This window comes from Euprymna scolopes, chromosome 42, assembly GCF_053919585.1.
Source record: "Euprymna scolopes isolate OS-2025 chromosome 42, ASM5391958v1, whole genome shotgun sequence".
Taxonomy (NCBI): Eukaryota; Metazoa; Mollusca; class Cephalopoda; order Sepiida; family Sepiolidae; genus Euprymna; species Euprymna scolopes.
In genome coordinates, this window is record NC_136523.1 from 46,634,111 (window position 1) to 46,654,850 (window position 20,740).

Here is a 20,740-nt window from a genome sequence, read left to right on the forward strand (position 1 = left end):
TCCGTTCACCAACATCAAATCCATCCAACATCCGTTCACCAACATCAAATCCATCCAACATCTGTTCACCAACATCAAATCCATCCAACATCCGTTCACCAACATCAAATCCATCCAACATCTGTTCACCAACATCAAATCCATCCAACATCCGTTCACCAACATCAAATCCATCCAACATCCGTTCACCAACATCAAATCCATCCAACATTCATTCACCAATATCAAATCCATCCAACATTCATTCACCAACATCAAATCCATCCAACATCCGTTCACCAACATCAAATCCATCCAACATTCATTCACCAACATCAAATCCATCCAACATCCGTTCACCAACATCAAATCCATCCAACATTCATTCACCAACATCAAATCCATCAAACATTCATTCACCAATATCAAATCCATCCAACATTCATTCACCAATATCAAATCCATCCAACATTCATTCACCAATATCAAATCCATCCAACATCCGTTCACCAACATCAAATCCATCCAACATCTGTTCACCAACATCAAATCCATCCAACATCCGTTCACCAACATCAAATCCATCCAACATCCGTTCACCAATATCAAATCTATTCAAATTTCTTGTTTTGCTTCTTTTCTGAATGGATCGATTTTATTGTTGACCATTTGCTTTATTTGCTTGCATCTGTCAAGCAGAGAGTCGGGAGTGTGGATGTAAATTTCAACTGACTTACCTGTAGATTAGCGAGTACGGACTTGATCTGTTCAAGTACTGAAGCTTCCGTATTATTCAAAAGTTCCGACAAGCTATCTGAACTATCCTGTTTACTCAGCAATTTAGGTGCAGCCAGATTCTGGCGGATATCAGTCAAGCAATCTGGCATTGAACAAAAAAGATTAACACAGATTAAAATAAGTGAATCATTTAAGATTGTCAATATTTAGCTGGCAATGTTGCTAAGAAAATATCTTTGATCCTGGATCAAATTCAAGTTAAAAACGAGTCGTGGTTATCATCATCGGTTTAACACTCATCCTGTTGACACATGTTAGATGGATTTTAGAAATTGACTTCCAAAACTAACTTTTTTCTTGGCAGGTTTTTATCTCTATTTCTCTAAAATCTAACCCTATCATTTCTTTGCACATTTTCCTTCTTCTCTCACCTCAACTGTTACACATTTATTAATCCAAACAGTCTCCTCATCCTCATCATCATCATCGTTGTTATGATCATGATCAGCTAATGTCCATTTTTACTAGTGTTGGGACGATTAATCAGAATCGGAAAAATCAGAGCTTTTTGGAGTATCAGAACCAAGAAAACTTGAGCCTATTTTCCAATGCTAAAACCGATTCCTTTAATTATCTACTTTATTTAATTTTCTTTTTATAAAACATCTTCCACTGCTTGTAGTAATAATAAAATAATAAATATTTATTGATTTGAACTTCCAGTAAGACTAAAATCTCTATGTATCACCCTCACAAGTGTTTTTTACGTTTGAGAAAATGCATACACATTTAAGATGTGTTTTACGGTAATCGAGACAAAATAACTTTATAGTAAAATATTTAGAGATTTATAAAGAATCGGAATTGGGATCCGTAATTGTATCGGAATCGGGAAAAATATTGGAATCTTCCCAACACTAATTTTTACATGTTGAAATGAGATGGACTGCTTTGACTTACAAACTGACATATCTCTGCCCAGGTCTTTATTCAAACCCTCTTTCTCTCAAATCTATTCCTATCATTTTTTTCCCCCATGTGTTTCTTTCCTCACCCCACCACCTATTTTTTTCCTTTAAAGCCACCATTTCTTCCCACGTTTTCCTCCCCTCCCTACTCTCACAAATCATGGGGCAAAATTTTTTAGGGGAATCACCATGTATTAACATTATTCTTCTGATTCTGGAATCATCCCTACCTCCATTTAATTGAATGCCAATAAAACAAATACTGTTGGATATTCGTGAATGAAACTTGGTGGACAAGTCAGGCATAGACTGGGGCTTGTTAGTTGAATTCTTTTTTCCAGTTCAACACATGTAAAACAGCATATTTATCTCCCTCCCATGGTGGGAAGATGCAACACAAGGTCGGGAAAGTGAGATTTAAAAAGCCAGCACCTTAGATGAAGAGCACTCTTTGATGAGCAAAATTGCCTGGTCAGCCTTATCAATATTTCCCAGTTAGGGCACCTCAGCCGATTAGCAGTAAACTAACCCTTTTTCAAAGCCTGAAAGAGTGAACCACCTAGAACTGCACAGTATCAGGACCATATCTCAGCCAAAGAGAACAAGCTATCTCAATAATGGCTGAGACTCTGGTAGTTGGGGGGGGGGGCAGAGAAAAATATGTAAAACGAATAATAAACGAAATATGTAAATTGAATTGAATACACATTTTTTTTTCACTAGACCCATTCAATTTGAAAAGATGTTCCCCACCAGAACAATTGTATTGTTTATTTAAATGTAATTACAGTTCATACAAGGTGCATTAAATAAGTTTCCAGAGTTTTTTGTACAGGCAGTTAAAATTGTCGTAGACAATTGAAAATTCAGTATGTTATTACTATATATCTTATGAGATGACTGATCAATTTTTATGATTTCACGTTCAAATGAACAGTTACAGCAGGAATTGGAATACATCCTACTAAAGCCTGATTGTCACAGCTGGTGAATTTCAAAAATGCAATCTGGATGTGATGACACTTTAGAAGAATGGTATGCAATAAAATTGTTTTAAACTTGGAAAAAATGCCACAGAAACATATGGAATGCTTCGGACTGCTTTTGGACTATCTTGCATGAAACGAGCATCAATTTTTGAGTGGCATAAGTAATTCAAGGAAGGCAGGGAGTCTGTGAGGGTTGATGAGAGGTGTGGGAGGAGTAAGGAAGTCAGTACATCAGAGTTGATTGGCCAAATAAAGAATTTCATGGATAAGGATCGTCATATGTCTATAGAGACAATAAGTGCACAGTTTGATCTCAGTGTGGGAACTCTACACAGGATTATTCACAAGGAACTGAAGATGCGGAAGATTTGCACAAAGTTTGTCCCAAAGGTGGTCAGAGAAGATGACAGACTATTTGACCAAGATAGGCATAAAGACAGTTCCTTACACTCACCTAAAGCCCAGACTTGCTGTTTGTGACTTTTTTGTTATTCCTTAAGCCCAAGGAAAACTTTAGAGGCTGTCGTTATGAGGTGATGAAAGAGGCTGTGCAAGGGTCATTGACATGCTCACACAAGAGGACATCCATGGGGCTTTCCAGAAGTTGTTGGAATGATATAAGTGCATTGCAACAGGAGGACATTACTTCGAAGGGGACTACAGTTTCATGTATCAATAAAAATGCGTTAAAATTTGGAATTTATTTTTATGTTCAACAAAAATCGAGGTTGTTAAGTCCTTCATACGCTGTACGCGGATGATGAAACCAAGGAAGATAACTGTGTAACACCACCCTTTTTCATTAATTTGGTTTAGAAGAAAATAAAGGCAAAATATAATAAGACACAAGGTTTTGTGGTATTTACCTGAAAAATGTTGTTTCAACATTTGTAGATAATAACCGACTCGTTCCCGGGCTGCTTTCGAAACAATTTCAGTTCCGGCTCTAAAATAAACACAAAAAGACATGAAAGTTGTAGAAAGTAATTTCCAATTTGCGTATGAAAGGTTAATTAAATTAAGATGACATTGAGATGTTAAATATTGGGTGTGTATAATTTTTATTATTTGATGATAACAGGAAATAGGGTTCAGTCGGGGGGGGGGGTCAAGTACAGGGTGGAACGATAAAATTGTCGCCCTAAAGAAAACAACATTACAGCTTTATATTAAAACTTTTATTGAAAAAATCAATTCAGATAACTTGACTATGTAGTTGAGCTGACATCTATTCAATGTAGCCGCCTTCAGCTTCAATCACTGCCTTGATACAGGTTCAGAACTGGGAGCATCCCTTTTCCACAAGCGCTGGCAGGAGCTCAACGAATACTCGGTGGATGGCGGAGATCAGGCTGGCTTTGGTATTGTGGGAGGTTATGTTGGTGATGTTCTCAATGTATGACCACACAAAGTAGTTCAGTAAGTTCAGGTCAGGGGCCAGTGAGATAAAGGTACAAAGTCGTATCACTCCTTCTGAAACCAAACCTGGGTCTTCTTTGAATTGTTGGCTGGCGCTGAGTCCGACTACCACACCCAAGGTCTGCTAGCGGCCACCTGATTGCACCAGGGGATCATCACACTCTCCAGCATATCCAGGTACAGTTTGGTGTTAACTTTCAAGCTGGCTTCAAAGATGTGAGGTGGCATGAAGTGGTTCTTACTTGAAATCACACCAAAAACCATAACCATGAACGTTTACTTTATTTTCATCACTCTGGGCACGCACCTATTATTCATGGCAATCCAGTGATGCATTTTGAAGGTGCTGGCAATGGTCCTGTTGTCATAACTTGGATTGGTAGAGAGCATAATTTGTAGAACAGCACATCTCCAATCTCGCTTGTTGAACATTGTGTCACTTTCAGACATGATAGAAGGCTCCTATCACTCTTGGGATTTTTACACAACTGGCCAACTAGTAAATGGTTTGCAACAAAAAAGAAAACTGGTTTTCATCAAATGGAAATGGAATCATATCGTCTTTTCTAGGGCAACATTTTTATCATTCCACCCTGTGATGTACTTGGATTAGCTTGATCTCCTATGTACTAGAAGTGGACGTAAAGTCACATGACTAAAAAAGAGAGGCGTTAAAAGAAGAGTGAACAGTCAGCTAGAAGTTTTGAAGCGAAACCATTGCAAATTATTTTGTGTTATTGCAACAGCCGTTTACCATTGATCTCTTAGTGGCAAGGTCCTAGATATGACCTTGAACTATATCCGATGGTGAGGCCCCAGCTTGTGGGCTTTGGGGAGTGTGGAGCCACCCTTTAATTGACATTGCTCCCAGGTCCATTCTGACCCGGAGTAGTAGTACCTGTTAGGGTCCCATCTATGGGTTAAATAGAAACTGACTTGAAAAAAAATATATTCTATTAAAAAATTGTCCTTCAAAATCACTGGACTTGGGATTAAATAACCTTAAAAGGGTTGATATACCATAAAACAAAACAACCAACCAACCTCAGTGGCAATAATCATTATCCTACTCTGGAATTTGAGCGGCAACAATCCCCCAATCATCCCAAGATTCCAATACTTTTGTTACCCTTCTGGTGGAGGTCTGGATGGTGTTCTCCTTCAATCTTTACACTCTCCTTGACCTTTTATAACCATTTTGTATTGTGCCAGCCAAAATTTGATGAAACAAAGACTGTTCGGCATTCATGATTGAAACTGCTTTGAAGTTAGGTATATTTACTTCTTTCTAACTGCAGGAAGATATAGCACAGGGTTGGATGCTGTGGAGAATAAAACCAACGCTCCTTACATTTTAGCCTGTTAAAAATTGCCTGGGCAGCCTTGATGGCATTATCCGGTCGCAGAAATGATTATTTTTTCACCTGATGAAATCTTTTTAGATTGAAACAGTAGACAATAAATGTACTGTTTCAATTTAAAAAGATTTCATCAGGTGACAAAGGCTTCCAGTCTTCATCTTTTTAGATTGAAACAGTAGATTTATTGTCATGACTAATGGTAATTATCAACTATCTTGTTAAACTCAATGGTTTTTTGCTTTTGGATATTTTTAATCTTTAATATATAATTGTTTTCTACATGCAATTTTATTAATTATGATACTATATAACACACAGTTTCAACTGAGATAGCTCAATAGACCTGCTTGAAGAAAAAAACTTAGAAGTGGTTTTATAAATATGAGCTGATGAGATTCCCCAGTTGTGCAAAGTTATAATTTATAAACTGTTATATACATGTATGCCAACATTGGGCCAAAACAATTGTACGCAAGTTATTACCAATAAAATAATAAAACTTTGAAAAGTTAATATTAAGAGGGTCTGTCCCTTATGAAGTAGTAACATTTAAGAAGATATATATATCTTTTTGTATATTTTGGCAGCAAGTCATTATTTAGACACGTCTGATTGAACATGATGGAGTTATTCCCTTTTCCGATCTTTCTGGACAGCTTTTCTATTTGCCCAGCGGTCTTTTTTTAATTTTGGCAGGCATATTATATAGAATGGCGTCCAAAAGTTGTTGTTCGGTCATATTTTTCTCAAGCGCTTTCTATCGGTGCATCCGATTATCGTCAGGAGCAATTGTTGTTGTTTTCTTTTCCTTGATGCTAGGTGTATTTATAATTTTTTCTGTTTTTTTAATTGCCTATAAATGGTTATATATATATATATATATATATATATATATATATATATAAATGACAAATGTCTATATTCCAAGTTTCATGATACTGACCATCTTATAATTTATTTCTCTAAGTATGTGACATTCACAATCCTTGACACAAAATAATTCATTTAATTATTATATCAATCAATGAATCTATTTCATGGATTGATATAATAATTAAATGAATGATTTTGCGCTACGAAACAGGTGCTGTCAAGAATTGTGAATGCCAATTTACTTAAAGGAATAAATTGTAAGATGGCCAACATCATGAAACTTGGAACATAGACTTTTGTCATATATATATATATATATATATATATATATATATATATATAACTTGGTGAGTTAAAGGAAGAGAATGAATTCAATTCCTTAAGAGGAAACTTATCGGGATAATACAAAGCTCAACAAATTGCTTTGGAGCTTATATAGGAGTCAGTAAAAATAGAGAATAACTTCATTTTCTACTTTTATTAACTCCATATATAAAGAGAAATTGTATGTGTGTGTGTGTGTGTATACAGACTCAAGATTTGACATAGAGGGTATTGAGATTTGGGAAAATCTTTTTAATCGGGTTTTCGAACAGAAGTTTTTACTGTCAGGGGATCAAAGTTGAACGATTTGACCTTTGAAAAGTCTACCAAACTCCTCCGTCAATTTTTGGTATAAACACTTAAAATTTTAGATGTAAGTTACCTGGATATGGATCAAACTTTTTGATTTGATTTGAGCCCAAAACAATAAATGTTAAGGGGTCAAAATTGGGGTCAAAGTTAAAAAAAATTGACCTCTGCGATTTTTACCAAATTACTCAGCCAATTTTTCGTCTAAACATTTAAAATTTTACATAAAGTTTATTCAGAAATAGGGCAAGCTTTTTAATTGGTTTCTGGCTGAAAGTTTGGCTTCCAAGGGTCAAAGTTCAAAAGATTTTACCTTTGCGGTCTCTAGCAAACTATTCAGTCAATTGTCAGTCTAAACATTTGAAATTTTACATAAAAGGTATTCAGACATGCAGCAAGCTTTTTAATTAGTTTTTGGGCGAAAATTTGACTGCCAAGAGGTCAAAGTTGAAAGAGTTGACCTTTGCAGACTCTACCAAACACCTCCGCCAATTTTCGATCCAAACACTTGAAATTTTAGATATAGGTTACCTGATCATGAGTCAAACTTTTTAATATATATATACAGATGCACATAAAATTATGAACAGTACATAGGGCTGGAGCAAAGCCAGGCTGTACTGCTAGTGTATATATATATATATATATGTAGAGAGAGAGAGAGAAAGTATATGTGTTAGGATGAGAAACTGTGAGGTAGTGCCACTTTGAATTAAAGTTAACCCAGAAGCAATGCTACTTTAATGGGAAATATGTCTGGTTTGGAGTTTTGACTACCCAGAATTAGATTTGTTCATTTGAAAAACTAATATTTGAAGCAGTTCTAACTAAAGACCTCACACTTTCCAAATCTCACAAATTGTGCCCTCCCTACTAGAGCAACTCAAAGCATAAACAAACACGAAGATTTTGAGAGAACATTAACAAATTCGACTCACCGAGAAAAGTCTGTGTCAGGTAACAGTTTGTTCATTGCTTGTAAACGTCGATGGAATCGGTCTAATGCGCGCACAAGAATTGTGTTGTCACCTGTTTCTTTCTGAAAGAAAAAAAAAAACAGATATAAGTATGTAGGTATTTATGAAGACTGATTTATTTATCTCTCTTCCACGGCGGGAAGATGTGACACAAGAGTCAAAAAGTAGGATTAAAGAGCCAGCATCCCAGAGGAGAAGCAATCTGGTCTACAAAATATGCCTGGGTAGTTCAATTGATATTCCCCAATAGGGGCACCTCAGGAGATTAGCAATAAACTAACCCCTTCTCAAAGAGAGAAGGCAAAGCCTGAGAGGATGAACCACCTAGACCTGTACAAAAAAAAAAAAGCAATATACTGCATAGACTCAGTGGGCTTTGATAACTGAGGAAAAAATCCCATGGATGAAGGCTAATAACAATGCAGAAAAAAAAAGAACGGAATAGTGAAAGAAAGTATAAGGAAAACAATCAAAAACAATATTTCAGTTCAAAATCCTTGTCTTGCCTAATACAATTACAATATACCTAAAATCAACCAATCAGTTTTGTGCTTACATATAATACGCTTAATAAAACCAACCAATCAGCTCTCTACATTCATATTATATGCTCCAGTGAATCTTAAATCAAACCCTGACAATCAAACTATAACAACTTTACACTTTAACATAGAAACCTCAAATTGAATAAAATTTAAAAAATTAAGTTTAAGTTAAAAAAAGGTTTTAAATTAGAAACTAAAATAAAATAAATAAACAAAATTAAAGGAGCTAATACTACAACAATAATAAAAATAAAATTTTTTTTTTATAATTTAAGTATTAAAAACTTTAAAATATATTAAACAAAATTAAAGCAATTAATACTACAGCAATAAAAATAATAAAAAAATTTTTTTTTTATAATTTAAGAATTAAAAACTTTAAAATATATTAAAACAATAACACGAAATTTTAAATCTGAAATTTTCAACTAATTTTCAATTAAAAAAAGTGAAAAAAAATTTAATTAAAAATAAAAATAACCTTAATAATAAGCAAAATTTACAGTTGTTAATATTCCATGTATACGACATAAAATAAAAAAATAAAACATTTCAAAAATTTTTAATTTAAAGTTAAAAATAAAATCTATTATATAAATTTCAAACGTCAGTTTTGTGTTTGTGTGTCTGCTAAAAACTTTCATCAGTTGCATCAGACCGAGTCAAAAATGGTACCATCTGAAAAAGCGATGCCTCAGATGCATAATATGTGAAAATTAGAAAAAAAGATTAATTCTGTGGTGGTCCACTGGACCATTTCTTACAAGGAAGGTTACTTTTCATGTCGCGATTTTTGCAAGTCACACATGCGTATCAAACTGAAACTATGTTTAAAAACGTTATTTTGCAGGGTCATGACGTCATAAGTTGTCGTGGTCCGTTGGGCAAAAGCGTTTGCCAGTAACTTTTTCCCATTATTTCCCTCTTTTGCGTTTCAGGCTTGAGCCTGTCTACTGCAGCTCATTTTTTTTTTTTTTTTTTTTTTTTTGCAGTCGCACGGGCACTTGCACCTATTTTGATTTTTGATCGAAAGAAAAGTTGTTTTAATTAATTTTTCTTTAGTTGGGGGGGGGGGTTCCAGTGCACAGGCTAAAATTATGTTTAAAAATGTTATTTTGCAGGGTCAAGACGTCATAATTCGTTGTGGTTTGATGGGTGGGGAAGCTGTCACCTTCTTATTTTTTTGGGTGGGGGGGTGATTCCGTTCTGTTGTGGGAGGTTGCTCAATATCCTTAGTATAGCAGGTGTGTCCAAACCGGAATTCATGTCCACCCGGGCAATGCCGAGTATCCATGAGTATCCATGCTAGTAAAATATAAAACATAGAAACTTACTTCAAGCAGAACTCTTTGATGTACGCAATCAAAATATCTTTCCATAAGAGAATTCACAAAATTGACAAGCTTTTTCAGAGCGATTGCATCCAGATTTTCACTGAAAGAAAAAGAAATATATGGCACCAAATTGAATCAAAAAAAAAAAAAAAATCTGGTTATAGTCATCTAATGTACTTCCTAACTTCTGCCATAGTGCTACTAGAAACAGTGACATGGCAAATAATTTTCTTTGCTTTTTTTCTCTCACACCTGTTAGTATCTCTCTGATATTATAGAGGCTCTATTGAAAAACTAAATTGGATAGAGAGAGCCCGTTGAACCTGTACAGTCATCTTCTAAAAGTAAAACATTTTTATGTACTTATGTAATTCTTTTCATTATTTTGACTCGAGTATATATCAGTTAATATCTTATATGTTTTTAGATAGAGTGATATGGTTCTCAATTGATTAACTGTGTCGGATATATACTAAAGAGTCAAAACAATGATAAGAATATTCTCATGTCATAGCCCTAGTGATAAGTAAAGAAAAAAAAAATTTAGAAATTAACTAGAATCAGAATTGGTAATTGTTTCGGAATCAGAGATTTAGAACAGAATCAGTAATTGTATCAGATTTGATAAAATATGGAAATTGTCGCCTCACTAGTGTATATTAATTAATCCATAAAAATGATATGTGATTGCCTTTTATTCCAACTTTACCTATTTTTAAATGAATTGTTCCAAAATCAAATTACCTCATCACATGAACTAAAAAAGTAATAGAAATATATCAACAAGTTGAAATGAACATTTTGCATTTCGACTTGCTGACATACAGTGTCCAAAAAGTTACTGAAGCGTTTTGAACTTAAATTGATTCATTACTTTTGACGATATTTTTCTGTAACTTTAACACAATTTAGACATTGGGAAATTAAAAAAAAAAAAATGCAAACTTCAAACAATCTTTATTTATGAAAAATAATGTTTTTTAAATGTTGCCCATTTTTAGCTTCACATATTTATGCTTTTTCCGGCCGGGTAGTATCTGTTCTATAATTGGTCCTTGGTCAGTGTAGGGGAAACTCTTCATACTGAGACAATTACTATTTATTTGGATACTGCCAGAGTGCCCCCTTTTTTGGGGGGAAGGGGGGCTGGTTTTCCCCAACATTAAAAACGACCTTGTGTCTAGTTTGCTTTTGTGGGGAAGCAAATAAATAAAACAGCAGAAAGCAGGAAGCTAAACTGGCCTCCGGCAATATTTAAAAGTGACATTCATTTCTGTGCGTGCGTTACAACTCCTATGATTATTAAGTTAATTACCAACTCATTGATTTTACTATCTGCTATGGTGTAATGGTTAGCGAGGAAGACTAATTACCCTACATTTTCGAGTTCAACCCCATCTCTCTCTATCTTATTTTTTTATTTTGTCTTTGTGCCAATATCCTTCACCCGGGCAAAAGTTAATTACGAACTCCTTTAATTCACTATCCGCTTTTTTTCACATTCTTTTCCTCCTTTACGGTACGGGTTCGAGCCTGCCTCTGCCTACTACCACTTGTTTTCTTTTTTTTTTTTTCTCAACCCACACCTCCAAACATCCGGCCAATGCTGGACACCTCCACTAGTTATAAACAAAAATCAGTCTTATTGTATATTCTTGATAGGATATTGATAACTGTGGAAGTACTGGAAGTTGCCGTAAAGGAGGGGAGATAAGTCATTCTTTCATTGAAGCAAGTAAAAATGAATGACGTAATACAAGCAGTGACAAGGCAAATCAGTTCCTTCGCTTTTTTCTCTCACGCTTATATCTCCCTGTGCATGAACTCTTTTTTATTACATTTTTCTAATCTTTTTTTTTTTTAATTTAATAATCATTAAAAAGTTTTTTGGTCTTATTTTGATTAAGAATTATTGAAATTAGTTTTTTTTTTTTTTTAAAGAATTATTGAAAACAGTTTTTAAAATCTTTCAAACTATTTTGAGAATATCATGTATTGGATATGTTTTTATAGTGTTTGAAGTTTTGTTATTTCGATTTCAATAATTTTATTTTTATATTTTCATTGTGTCCCCTTACAATTCTTCAAAATAGAAAAATGCAACAAACCTAAAATGCACACAAATGCAAAAAAAAAAAAATCGTAACTTACTCGTCATGGAGTCGAGTGAGGAACATATCGTTATAGGATGCAATCACAAGACAAATGTTGCTGAGAAAAGTGTTGCAGCCCAGATCCACAAACTCGAGAACGTCCTATAGTTGAAAAGAAAAGAGATTTGAAAAATTACATTTTATTCATTTTTTTTTTTTTAATTTAATCAACTTCATTCTTGCTATTACAAAGTTTCAACTGTTTTACTGTTAGGCCTTCTTCATTTAAGTGTCGAATTCAGAAACCATTTAATGTCTCATGGAACTTAGGGAAGGCAGTGTTTGTTGAAAACTTGTAGCCTTTAGTTGATTCATCCATTGAAGTTTAAATGAGTTAAAGGCTGGTTGATGTTTGGTGTTCTGTTCTTATATTTTGTTGTAGGCAAACTATTAATAAATGAAATGTCTTTGTACATGACAGACTTTTAAAAGCATCTTTTAGTTTCCACATATGCACGTAACCAATTGAATTTTAACTGAATTTAAACAACACTTTGCATGCTCGTAAAATAAATTAAAATTCTTTACGTATGCGTTGCTAATCTTGATAAAATAGAATATCAAATATTCTAATGGCTACATGCACCAGTCAATAATGACAATTGTCCAAAGAGAAACTAAAGAAAAGTTAGTGACTTGTAATTTACAACATTTAAAATATACATATGTACAGGCAACTCTCCTTTATATAATAGACTAGCAATGGATACCCGGCGTTGCCCGGGTGTTTGGAGGTGTGTGTGGAAACTCCGGGGGGGGGGGGGGGTTAAAAAAATGTTTTGGTAGGTAAATATGAGGATCGAACCCAAACCCGAACCCTTGAGGCAAAGTTGTAAATTAAAGTGTGAAAAAAAAACGTGCGACGTTAACCATTGCCCCACCGCGAGATGCTAACGAAAACACGTTTGAATTTATTTAATTACTTGGATTTGGCAGGTGCCCATTTTAATGAGTTAAGGAGGTCAAGTTTGACTGCGGGATAGTATTTCATTTACTGCTGAACGCTTGGAAAAAGACTAACCCACATGTGGCGAGCGACAAATGTTGAATATTTATCTTCCCAAAATCGAGCAAATTAAATAGACAGTCAAGCTTCGTTGTTAACTCTGAGATATTATGATTTATATGTGATATAAAAAGTTTTAAAAAGTTGTGAACTGACTGACTGCTTCTCTGAAAAAAAGCCTTTTGTAGACATACAGAAAAAGCGAACACACATACAAACATACATGCATACATTTTCGCTTTTATATTTATAGATTAAGAGATATTCATATTATTTGGATCATTCAGACTACTGTCTTCATTTGTGCCTTGTTTGGAGTGAAGAAGCTATCAGAGTAGAAAGTCCTACAGTGAAGGGATGAGATTTTACTACTAGTTGGGTGGGTAGAGGGTTTTTATATTGAGGCGGTACAAGTGCAACAAGTTCATCAGAGCACATTTTGCGGAAGTACTTCTAAAACAAGCAACACTGAGGTGATGGGACAGGGGTTGGAGCATGGCAGACAGGTTAGAAATGATTTTGCATTCTGTCCGAGAGTGGTTGGTGTACTAGCCTTGATGTGGCAACAATAATTCATGCGCAGCCGAATGGTGACTTTATGAATATATAAAATACTGGCAGATGTGAGAACTTTTTTAGCTTGGTAGAGGGATCCTGACTTCTTTGCAGCAGACTTGCCAACACCTTCTACGTACTTATTTTAACTCATGTTCTTTGAAAATGTCAGACTGAAGAGTCAAAAGTCACTTCTGATAACGAATAACATGAAATATGATCAAAAGCAAATAAATAAATATGATTAAGTTACCATGGGGGCAGCCATGTAAGCCTGGGCTGGTCGGTCACCATCTTCCAGTTCTGGGATCTCACCAGACTGTAATCGGATCTGCTTGTCAAGCACAGCTAAATCCTCGTCAATCTTCTGCCTGGCACTGATAAAAGAAAAAAAAAAAAAATGGATAATGAAGTGACTAGTAGTTATCATACCCTCATGACATGATTCTTGTAGTAGTAATTCTAACGCACTCAGCTTCAAAAGGCAGAAAGTCTGTTCTGTTTGCTCTCAATACACAGGGGCTAGAAGAGGAAGAAGAAGAAGCGGTAGGAGTGGTTGGTTTTATGGGAAAGAGAGCGAGACTAACCGTGAGAATTCCCGAGATTTGAGAAGGATTAAAAGACCGAACTTGGACGGATAGACAACTGTGCTTTTGTTCAAGCAGAGAAAACAGTGAGAGGAGAGGAAAGTCTCTCCCTAAAGAAAGTTCCGGCTCAAAGTGAGAAAGGAAGTGAGGCTGAAGGACCCGGCAGTTTTCAATTCTATATGTCATAATCAGATTGACATACCAGTTCTCATTAGATCATCAAAGTTAAGCAATGTTGAGCCTGGTCAGTACCAGATGGGTGACCATTTGGTAATACCAGACGCTATATGTAGGAGGAAATCCATTGACGCTTCCTTGCCTTGTCATCTCCACTGTTCGGGATATACAAGCAACTGGATGGCAGGGCGCTTGTGAATTTAATATTCCCTTGACACTTTCTCCTTTGGAGGAAGCTGGTTCAATCTGCCTAGATGGCATATAAGATTCATTTCAACAGTTAAGACATAGGATCTTCTTAATATGATTCATAGTGCATAAGAGATTAAGCTAGACTTTTTTTTAAAGTAAATCAATAAAAAAAAATCTTCAGATTTTGAACTATGTAAAAACAATTGACACTTCTATACAATCAGAACGAAATTTCAGAAATCGTAAAACTGAATTTTACATGAAAACAGTGGTATCTACATATTCCTCGTATTTTTAAGATGATTATATCTAAAAATTACGAAAATTGATAAGGTAGAAAGTTATTTATTATTAAAGAAAATAGAATTTAAAAACAAAAAAAAACGATCGTACTTGCTTATGTAAGACACAGGAGAGTTCAAAAGGGAGGTAATTTTCCATTTCGATTTATTTTATTAAAACAAGATGGCCACAATTTTTCACCTGCTAACACGATTAAAGTTGTTTTTTTTTAATAATTCAGTAATGTTCAGGTAATTTTGACTGCATAATTTGGAAGCTAACATTGCAATTTATAAGAATTGACAAAAAAAAATCAGTAGAAACCATTGTTTTTTATCTGAAAACTCCATTTATTGACTATAAAATCTTGTCCCAATTATGTAGAAGTGCTAAACAATTTGATAATAGGGCAAAAAATTGATGAAATTTTTTAACTTGAATTTTTTTTTTTTTTTTAAATATTAAGCCCACTATATTAATGAATGGCCCTAACGTCATCATCTCCTCTGACCCGGATATACATGTGACTGGTGACCGCTTGTGAATTTAATATTCCCATGATGGTTCAACCTTACTAGGGTGAATGCTGCATTGTCTGTCATGACATGATTACTTCTCTTTAACGTATTTAGTAAGTAAGGTAAAAAGTGTTCATTCTAAACGTTTTTCTGGAATAAGTATTTTGAGAAAGAAACTGACGCAAAATAAAATATATTCTTTGTCAATACCATAGTGGAAGGAAAAAAAATTAGGCTAGTTTGAATCAAGTAGCAATATATCAGATGTATTGTTATTTGGGTCTGAGTTTGAAAAATCTACAAGATACCTTTATATCTGCCACTCTATAATAAAGACCAATGTGTATTTATTCATATATTTTTATACGAATAAATATATCCATTCCGTAACGCAAAAGATAGTGAGGAGAAAACATCCCTTTCCTATGATAAAATGCGTTAGGAATTTAGTGAAAAATTTGTGGATGGAATTTGAATACAAATTTTGCGAGTTGTGCGTCAATTTGAGAAATAAACAAAAATTATTTGTGGGTTATCCAAGGTATGTATGAAAACAAACAATTAGATAGATACTCGTTGTAGTATACAAAAAATGGGCACTTCTTCAGTTGTATATTGGGTGTATGGGATGTATAGTGAACATATATATGTGTGTTTTGTGTATACATATATGTGTGTGTGTTGTCTCTACTAATTTATAACTGCTAAACGTTCCGATATGTGATTTGTCTAGTGCACTCTCTATTGTGTGTTGATGTGTGTATACATATTATTGACAGTTTATAGATATCATTGTCGGTAGGAACACCAGCAAAAACATAACTCAAATCTTCCTTCCATGCATCCTAAAATTAAAGGTGATTTTCTCCGAAAATGAAAACGCTCAGGCAGGAATTATATTTTGATATAATCATTTATTCCTTACTGAATTCCTTTTCAGAGTTGGCACGCTTTGTATAAGATCACATTTTTCTAAGTCGCTCCCTTCTGACTTCCATGGGTGTCCTGTCCAAAAGCTCTATCCGTCTGTTAACCTGTTGTGTATTGAACTAATTTCCCTCATAACTAAATCTCTATGTCTCAAATCCTATCTAATCCATTGAATCATCATTACATGTAACCTAAAGATCCTTGCTGGTTTTCTGTCACATATCTTTTATTATTTTTAGCTTAAATTCCATCTATCAAATTAACATCAAGCTAGCATTTTTGTTTGTGCTAGTTATGAAAACTAACATTCCTTTCTATTAAAACATTTTGACATAAAATTTAATGGTTAAAAGACCAGATGAGTGCAAAACTGATTTTTAAACATTTCTATTTATTAAAATAAAATTGAAATTTTTTTTATTCAAATTTTTGAATAATAAAATATTCTTCTCCGGGAAATACAGACAGTTTTTTTTTTTTTTTTTCTACTTATGTGTCATGGTGAAGGTAACACTCGGCACGTCCTCAGCGGTTAGAAGTTGAGGTTAAATAATGTCTAAACGTCCGGTAACAGTGTTAACGTTTAGTCGAACGTATGGGTCAATAATAGGAAATCCACTGTTTGAGAAGCACTCCCCATGTGTTCGACCAAACGTTTAACATTGTTACGCAATATTTAGACATCATTCAACCTCAACTTCCAACCTGTGAGAACGTGTCAAGTGTTACCATGACAGATAAGAAAAAAAAAAAAAAAATCTGTCTGTATTTCCTGAAAAAGAATATTTCATTAAAAAATTTGAAAAAAAAAATTCAATTTCAATACTATTTTAATAAATAGAAATGTTTATTAAAATCAATTTTGCACTCGTCTTCCAACCGTTAATTTTAAATTCTTAATAGCGATTGCTTCTCCAACAGAGAATTTCCTATTATTTTAATATAAATAATTTATTGTTAAAAAAATTTTTTTTTTTACACAGGAATCGCCACTTATCAAGGTCCAGAAGCCGCTTGAGGATAAGGGTTAATGGGTATGCATTAGTCATTGTGATTATAGCGTAGTAAACATAAGTAGTGGAATTTTGTAAATTGAATTACTTAGGGGGACGGTTCATCAGAACTTGTTTACATTGGACTTGAAGACAATTAGATTGTAGTCAGCTGGAAAGCAGGCAATCAGAAGCGAGTTCCACAGGCGTGCAGTTCTAAGAAAGAAACTTTGTTCATGGAATCTGCATTTAGGTTTAAGCACAGATCAAGAGTGTGGCAAATTATTGATAGTAGTTTCAACCAGACGGGTGTTTCTCGTGAAAGATTGGTGAGGGGGGGGGGGCGAGGGATTGGAGCTCAGACGAGCACCTGCCATGGAAATAACGATAAAACAAAGACAGGCTTGCAACATCTCTTCTGTGAGAAAGAGGTTGCAAGGAAGAGAAAAGGGCATCCCCCACTAAGCTACAAAGTCTATTCTGAACTCTGTCAAGGCAGGATAAGCTGCTTCTAAGATCTTCCAAATCACATCTTTACATCATTCGTAGACATTTATGCTGATGATACTACAATCTACGGTTGCACATCAAAGACCGTAAACGACCAAGTTCTCTCTGATTCTCTCTCCTCTGATCTTGAGCATGTGATACAATGGGGAAACAGGTTACTGGTTAGTTTTAATGCATCTAAAACCAAGCTTCTATCTCTACACCATCTACGCTCTGATGCCAATCTGGCATCAGTTGAAATGAATGGCTCTTGTCTTGTAGAGGCTCCATGTTTTGATAAGCTTCTGGGTTTGACCTTTACTCCTGACCATAAATGGAACACATATATCAAGTCTATTGCCAAGGTTGCTGGAAAAATGGTGGGACCCTTCTATCTCACTCCTGATACAATTCTCTATCTATATAAAAGCCAATTATGGCCAACAATGGAGTACTGTTGCCACATCTGGGCATCAAGAACTAAATATCAATAATGATCGTAATAATAGTCATTGACCAGTACATCTTTCGGCAGTACCAGGCCAATATCTAACATTCCTTCATCCCCATTTTTCCAGTTATAATAGCAAAATTCAAAACATTAAATTACAAGTGAAACCAAGGGTATCTAGTTAATTGTCATGTTGCAGTAATGAATATATCAAAAAATTACGAAAAACAACAAGACAGAAAATTAATTATTAATTAAAGCAGTTTTCAAAGACAATTAGTGAAAATTGAGGCTTGCTAAATTGGCCTAAGATTTTCAAAGATTTTAGAAAATAATTACCTCCCTTGTCATGATTTAAACTCTCCTGTTTATTTTATTTTAGGAAAACTGAATTCTTGCCAATTGTCTTCAGAAACTGTTTTCATTAATAATTTTCTACCAAATGGTTTTTCATAATTGTTGGATTTGTTTGTTACTGCGATATGACAACTCAGTAGAGACAATTGGTTTTACAATATTTCGATTGTTTGAATTTCTGTCTAATAACGAAGAAGCACTAAAAATGTCTTCAACAAAAATGCTTGTTCCCCAAACACAAAAAATAGAAAAGTGCGAGAAAGCATTGTAATATTGAATGAGATGATTGATAAAAAAATTGTTTCCGGGCATGTGAAGACTCAAGAAACACAAAAGGAATTTTCATTGTTCATTTCATTTGATGTCATGATGTGTAAATAAGAGTAAGATACTTCCAGTAATGTAAATGGAAGGACAGGTTAGCGTTTCTTTTTAGTACTTGGCATACTCAACGAACATGTTGACCCCACACCCACCCCATCCTAAAAAAAAAATCAAGGGGCCAAGGTTATTAATATAAGTAATAAATTATAAATATTTTAAATGTAAGGTCTTGAATATTTTTTTTAAATATAGGAGGGAAGCATGATTGACCAAATGGATACTATCTTTGGAACTAATCTTATTGTTAAAGGTATGAACCTCAATTCCCCTCAGCTTTGTAGTGGGGCAGGTTATCTCAATATTCCATAAGAATCTTTCACTTGGTGATACAAGCACCAAAATTGGCGCAAATAACGTTCAGAAAATACATTTTAAGAAAAGAATGTTAACCATCAGAAAATTCAAGATGGCTGCCAGTTTTCAAGATAGCTGCAGAAGCAAACCTGACAAATTTCAATTTTGGTGCTTGTATCACCAAGTGAAAGATTGTTTCAGCAATCTGCCCGACTAAATATAATATAAATAGGAGGGAGGCATGATATCTTTGGAACTAATCTTATTGTTAAAGGTATGAACCCCAATTCCCCTCAGCTACGAGTCTAATGTTCAATTAATCGTATACAATGATTCATTTACTACAGTGGTTATCACGTTTCTGTTTTATATAACCCTGTTGCCATAGAATAGAATTGTCTAAGTTATCTCCCTTGGATCGATATCTGCATCATTTATCTTGTGTTATTCTGACGAATTGCAGTCGTTGACAATTAGTTATTATGGACAAATAACCTGACCAGTGATGGTTGAGGATATGCGCTGCATGGAGAGAAATGATATGAGAATGATACAAAGAATTTGTAATGTGAGTCTCAAAGTCAGGCTTAGATCTGATGACCTCAGAGGAAGATTAATTATGGACAGTGTGGTAAGATGTAAAAGAGTAGAGTTCAATGCTATAAGAATGGATTATAGTTTTTGGGTTAAACAATGTAAAACAGTTGAGGTAGCAGGTTCAGTGCAACCAAGGAAACACGGGAAGAAGTGATAAAAATGAACCGGGAGAAAGAGGGATAAATAATGACCTGGCCAGAGATAGGTTAGTTTGGAAGTCTATTTCTTAAAACAATCTAACAGTAGGTAAAATTCATGTTAAATATGATGATGACTTTGCAACCAAACCATTTAAGAAAAAAAAATTTTTTGGAAAAACTCTGATCCAGAAATTAATGATTAAAAAAAAAAAAAAAAACTCACTGTGCCAAGAATTCGTCACATAAAACTTCTGCCGGTTCGTTCAACTCTAGCAATAAATCAACGCACTCGGCAAGTTCCTTTGGACTCGACTGCAATAGACATAAAACAAATACAATTGAAAATTCTGATGAAACAGATTTTACATACATATTTTCAAGGACTTCTCAAAGTTAATCAAGACAAAATTCCACAGTGATTCGAAACTGGTCAAAATAAAATAAATGTTACCAGTTTAATCGTGTTTCTTTTGATTTTATTTTTAATATTTCAACACAAATTTTTACTGGATAAATTACTGAGAACTTCTACCTAGTCGTGACTGACCATAGAAGAACATGCTAAGTCATGTATTAAATAAACGGTGTCATTCGAAATTCTATGCAGATTGGAATATATATTAAAAAATACACAAAAACATATAAAAAAAAACTGTTAAAAAAGATCCCTCATTGCTCTTTGTTTTTGCCATTAATATTATGATATTCATTATATTATATATTTGTTTTGCCATTAATATTATGATATTCATTATATATATTTGTTTTTGCAATTAATATTATGATATTCATTATATTATATATTTGTTTTTGCCATTAA

At 34.2% G+C, this 20,740-nt stretch overlaps 1 protein-coding gene across 2 annotated transcripts in view; it reads right to left on the reverse strand.

Moving 5' to 3' along the window:
• Positions 1-20,740, reverse strand: part of LOC145267088 (vacuolar protein sorting-associated protein 51 homolog) — a 131,595-nt gene that overhangs the window by 80,562 nt on the left and 30,293 nt on the right. For both annotated transcript variants that reach the window (XM_080123082.1, XM_080123081.1), the window contains exons 6-12: positions 20,144-20,232; positions 13,784-13,907; positions 11,968-12,071; positions 9,817-9,916; positions 7,899-7,999; positions 3,541-3,620; positions 717-859 (exon numbers count right to left, since the gene is read on the reverse strand). In XM_080123082.1, coding sequence (XP_079979208.1) covers positions 717-859; positions 3,541-3,620; positions 7,899-7,999; positions 9,817-9,916; positions 11,968-12,071; positions 13,784-13,907; positions 20,144-20,232 — 741 coding nt within the window. The remainder of the gene's footprint in view (positions 1-716; positions 860-3,540; positions 3,621-7,898; positions 8,000-9,816; positions 9,917-11,967; positions 12,072-13,783; positions 13,908-20,143; positions 20,233-20,740) is intronic.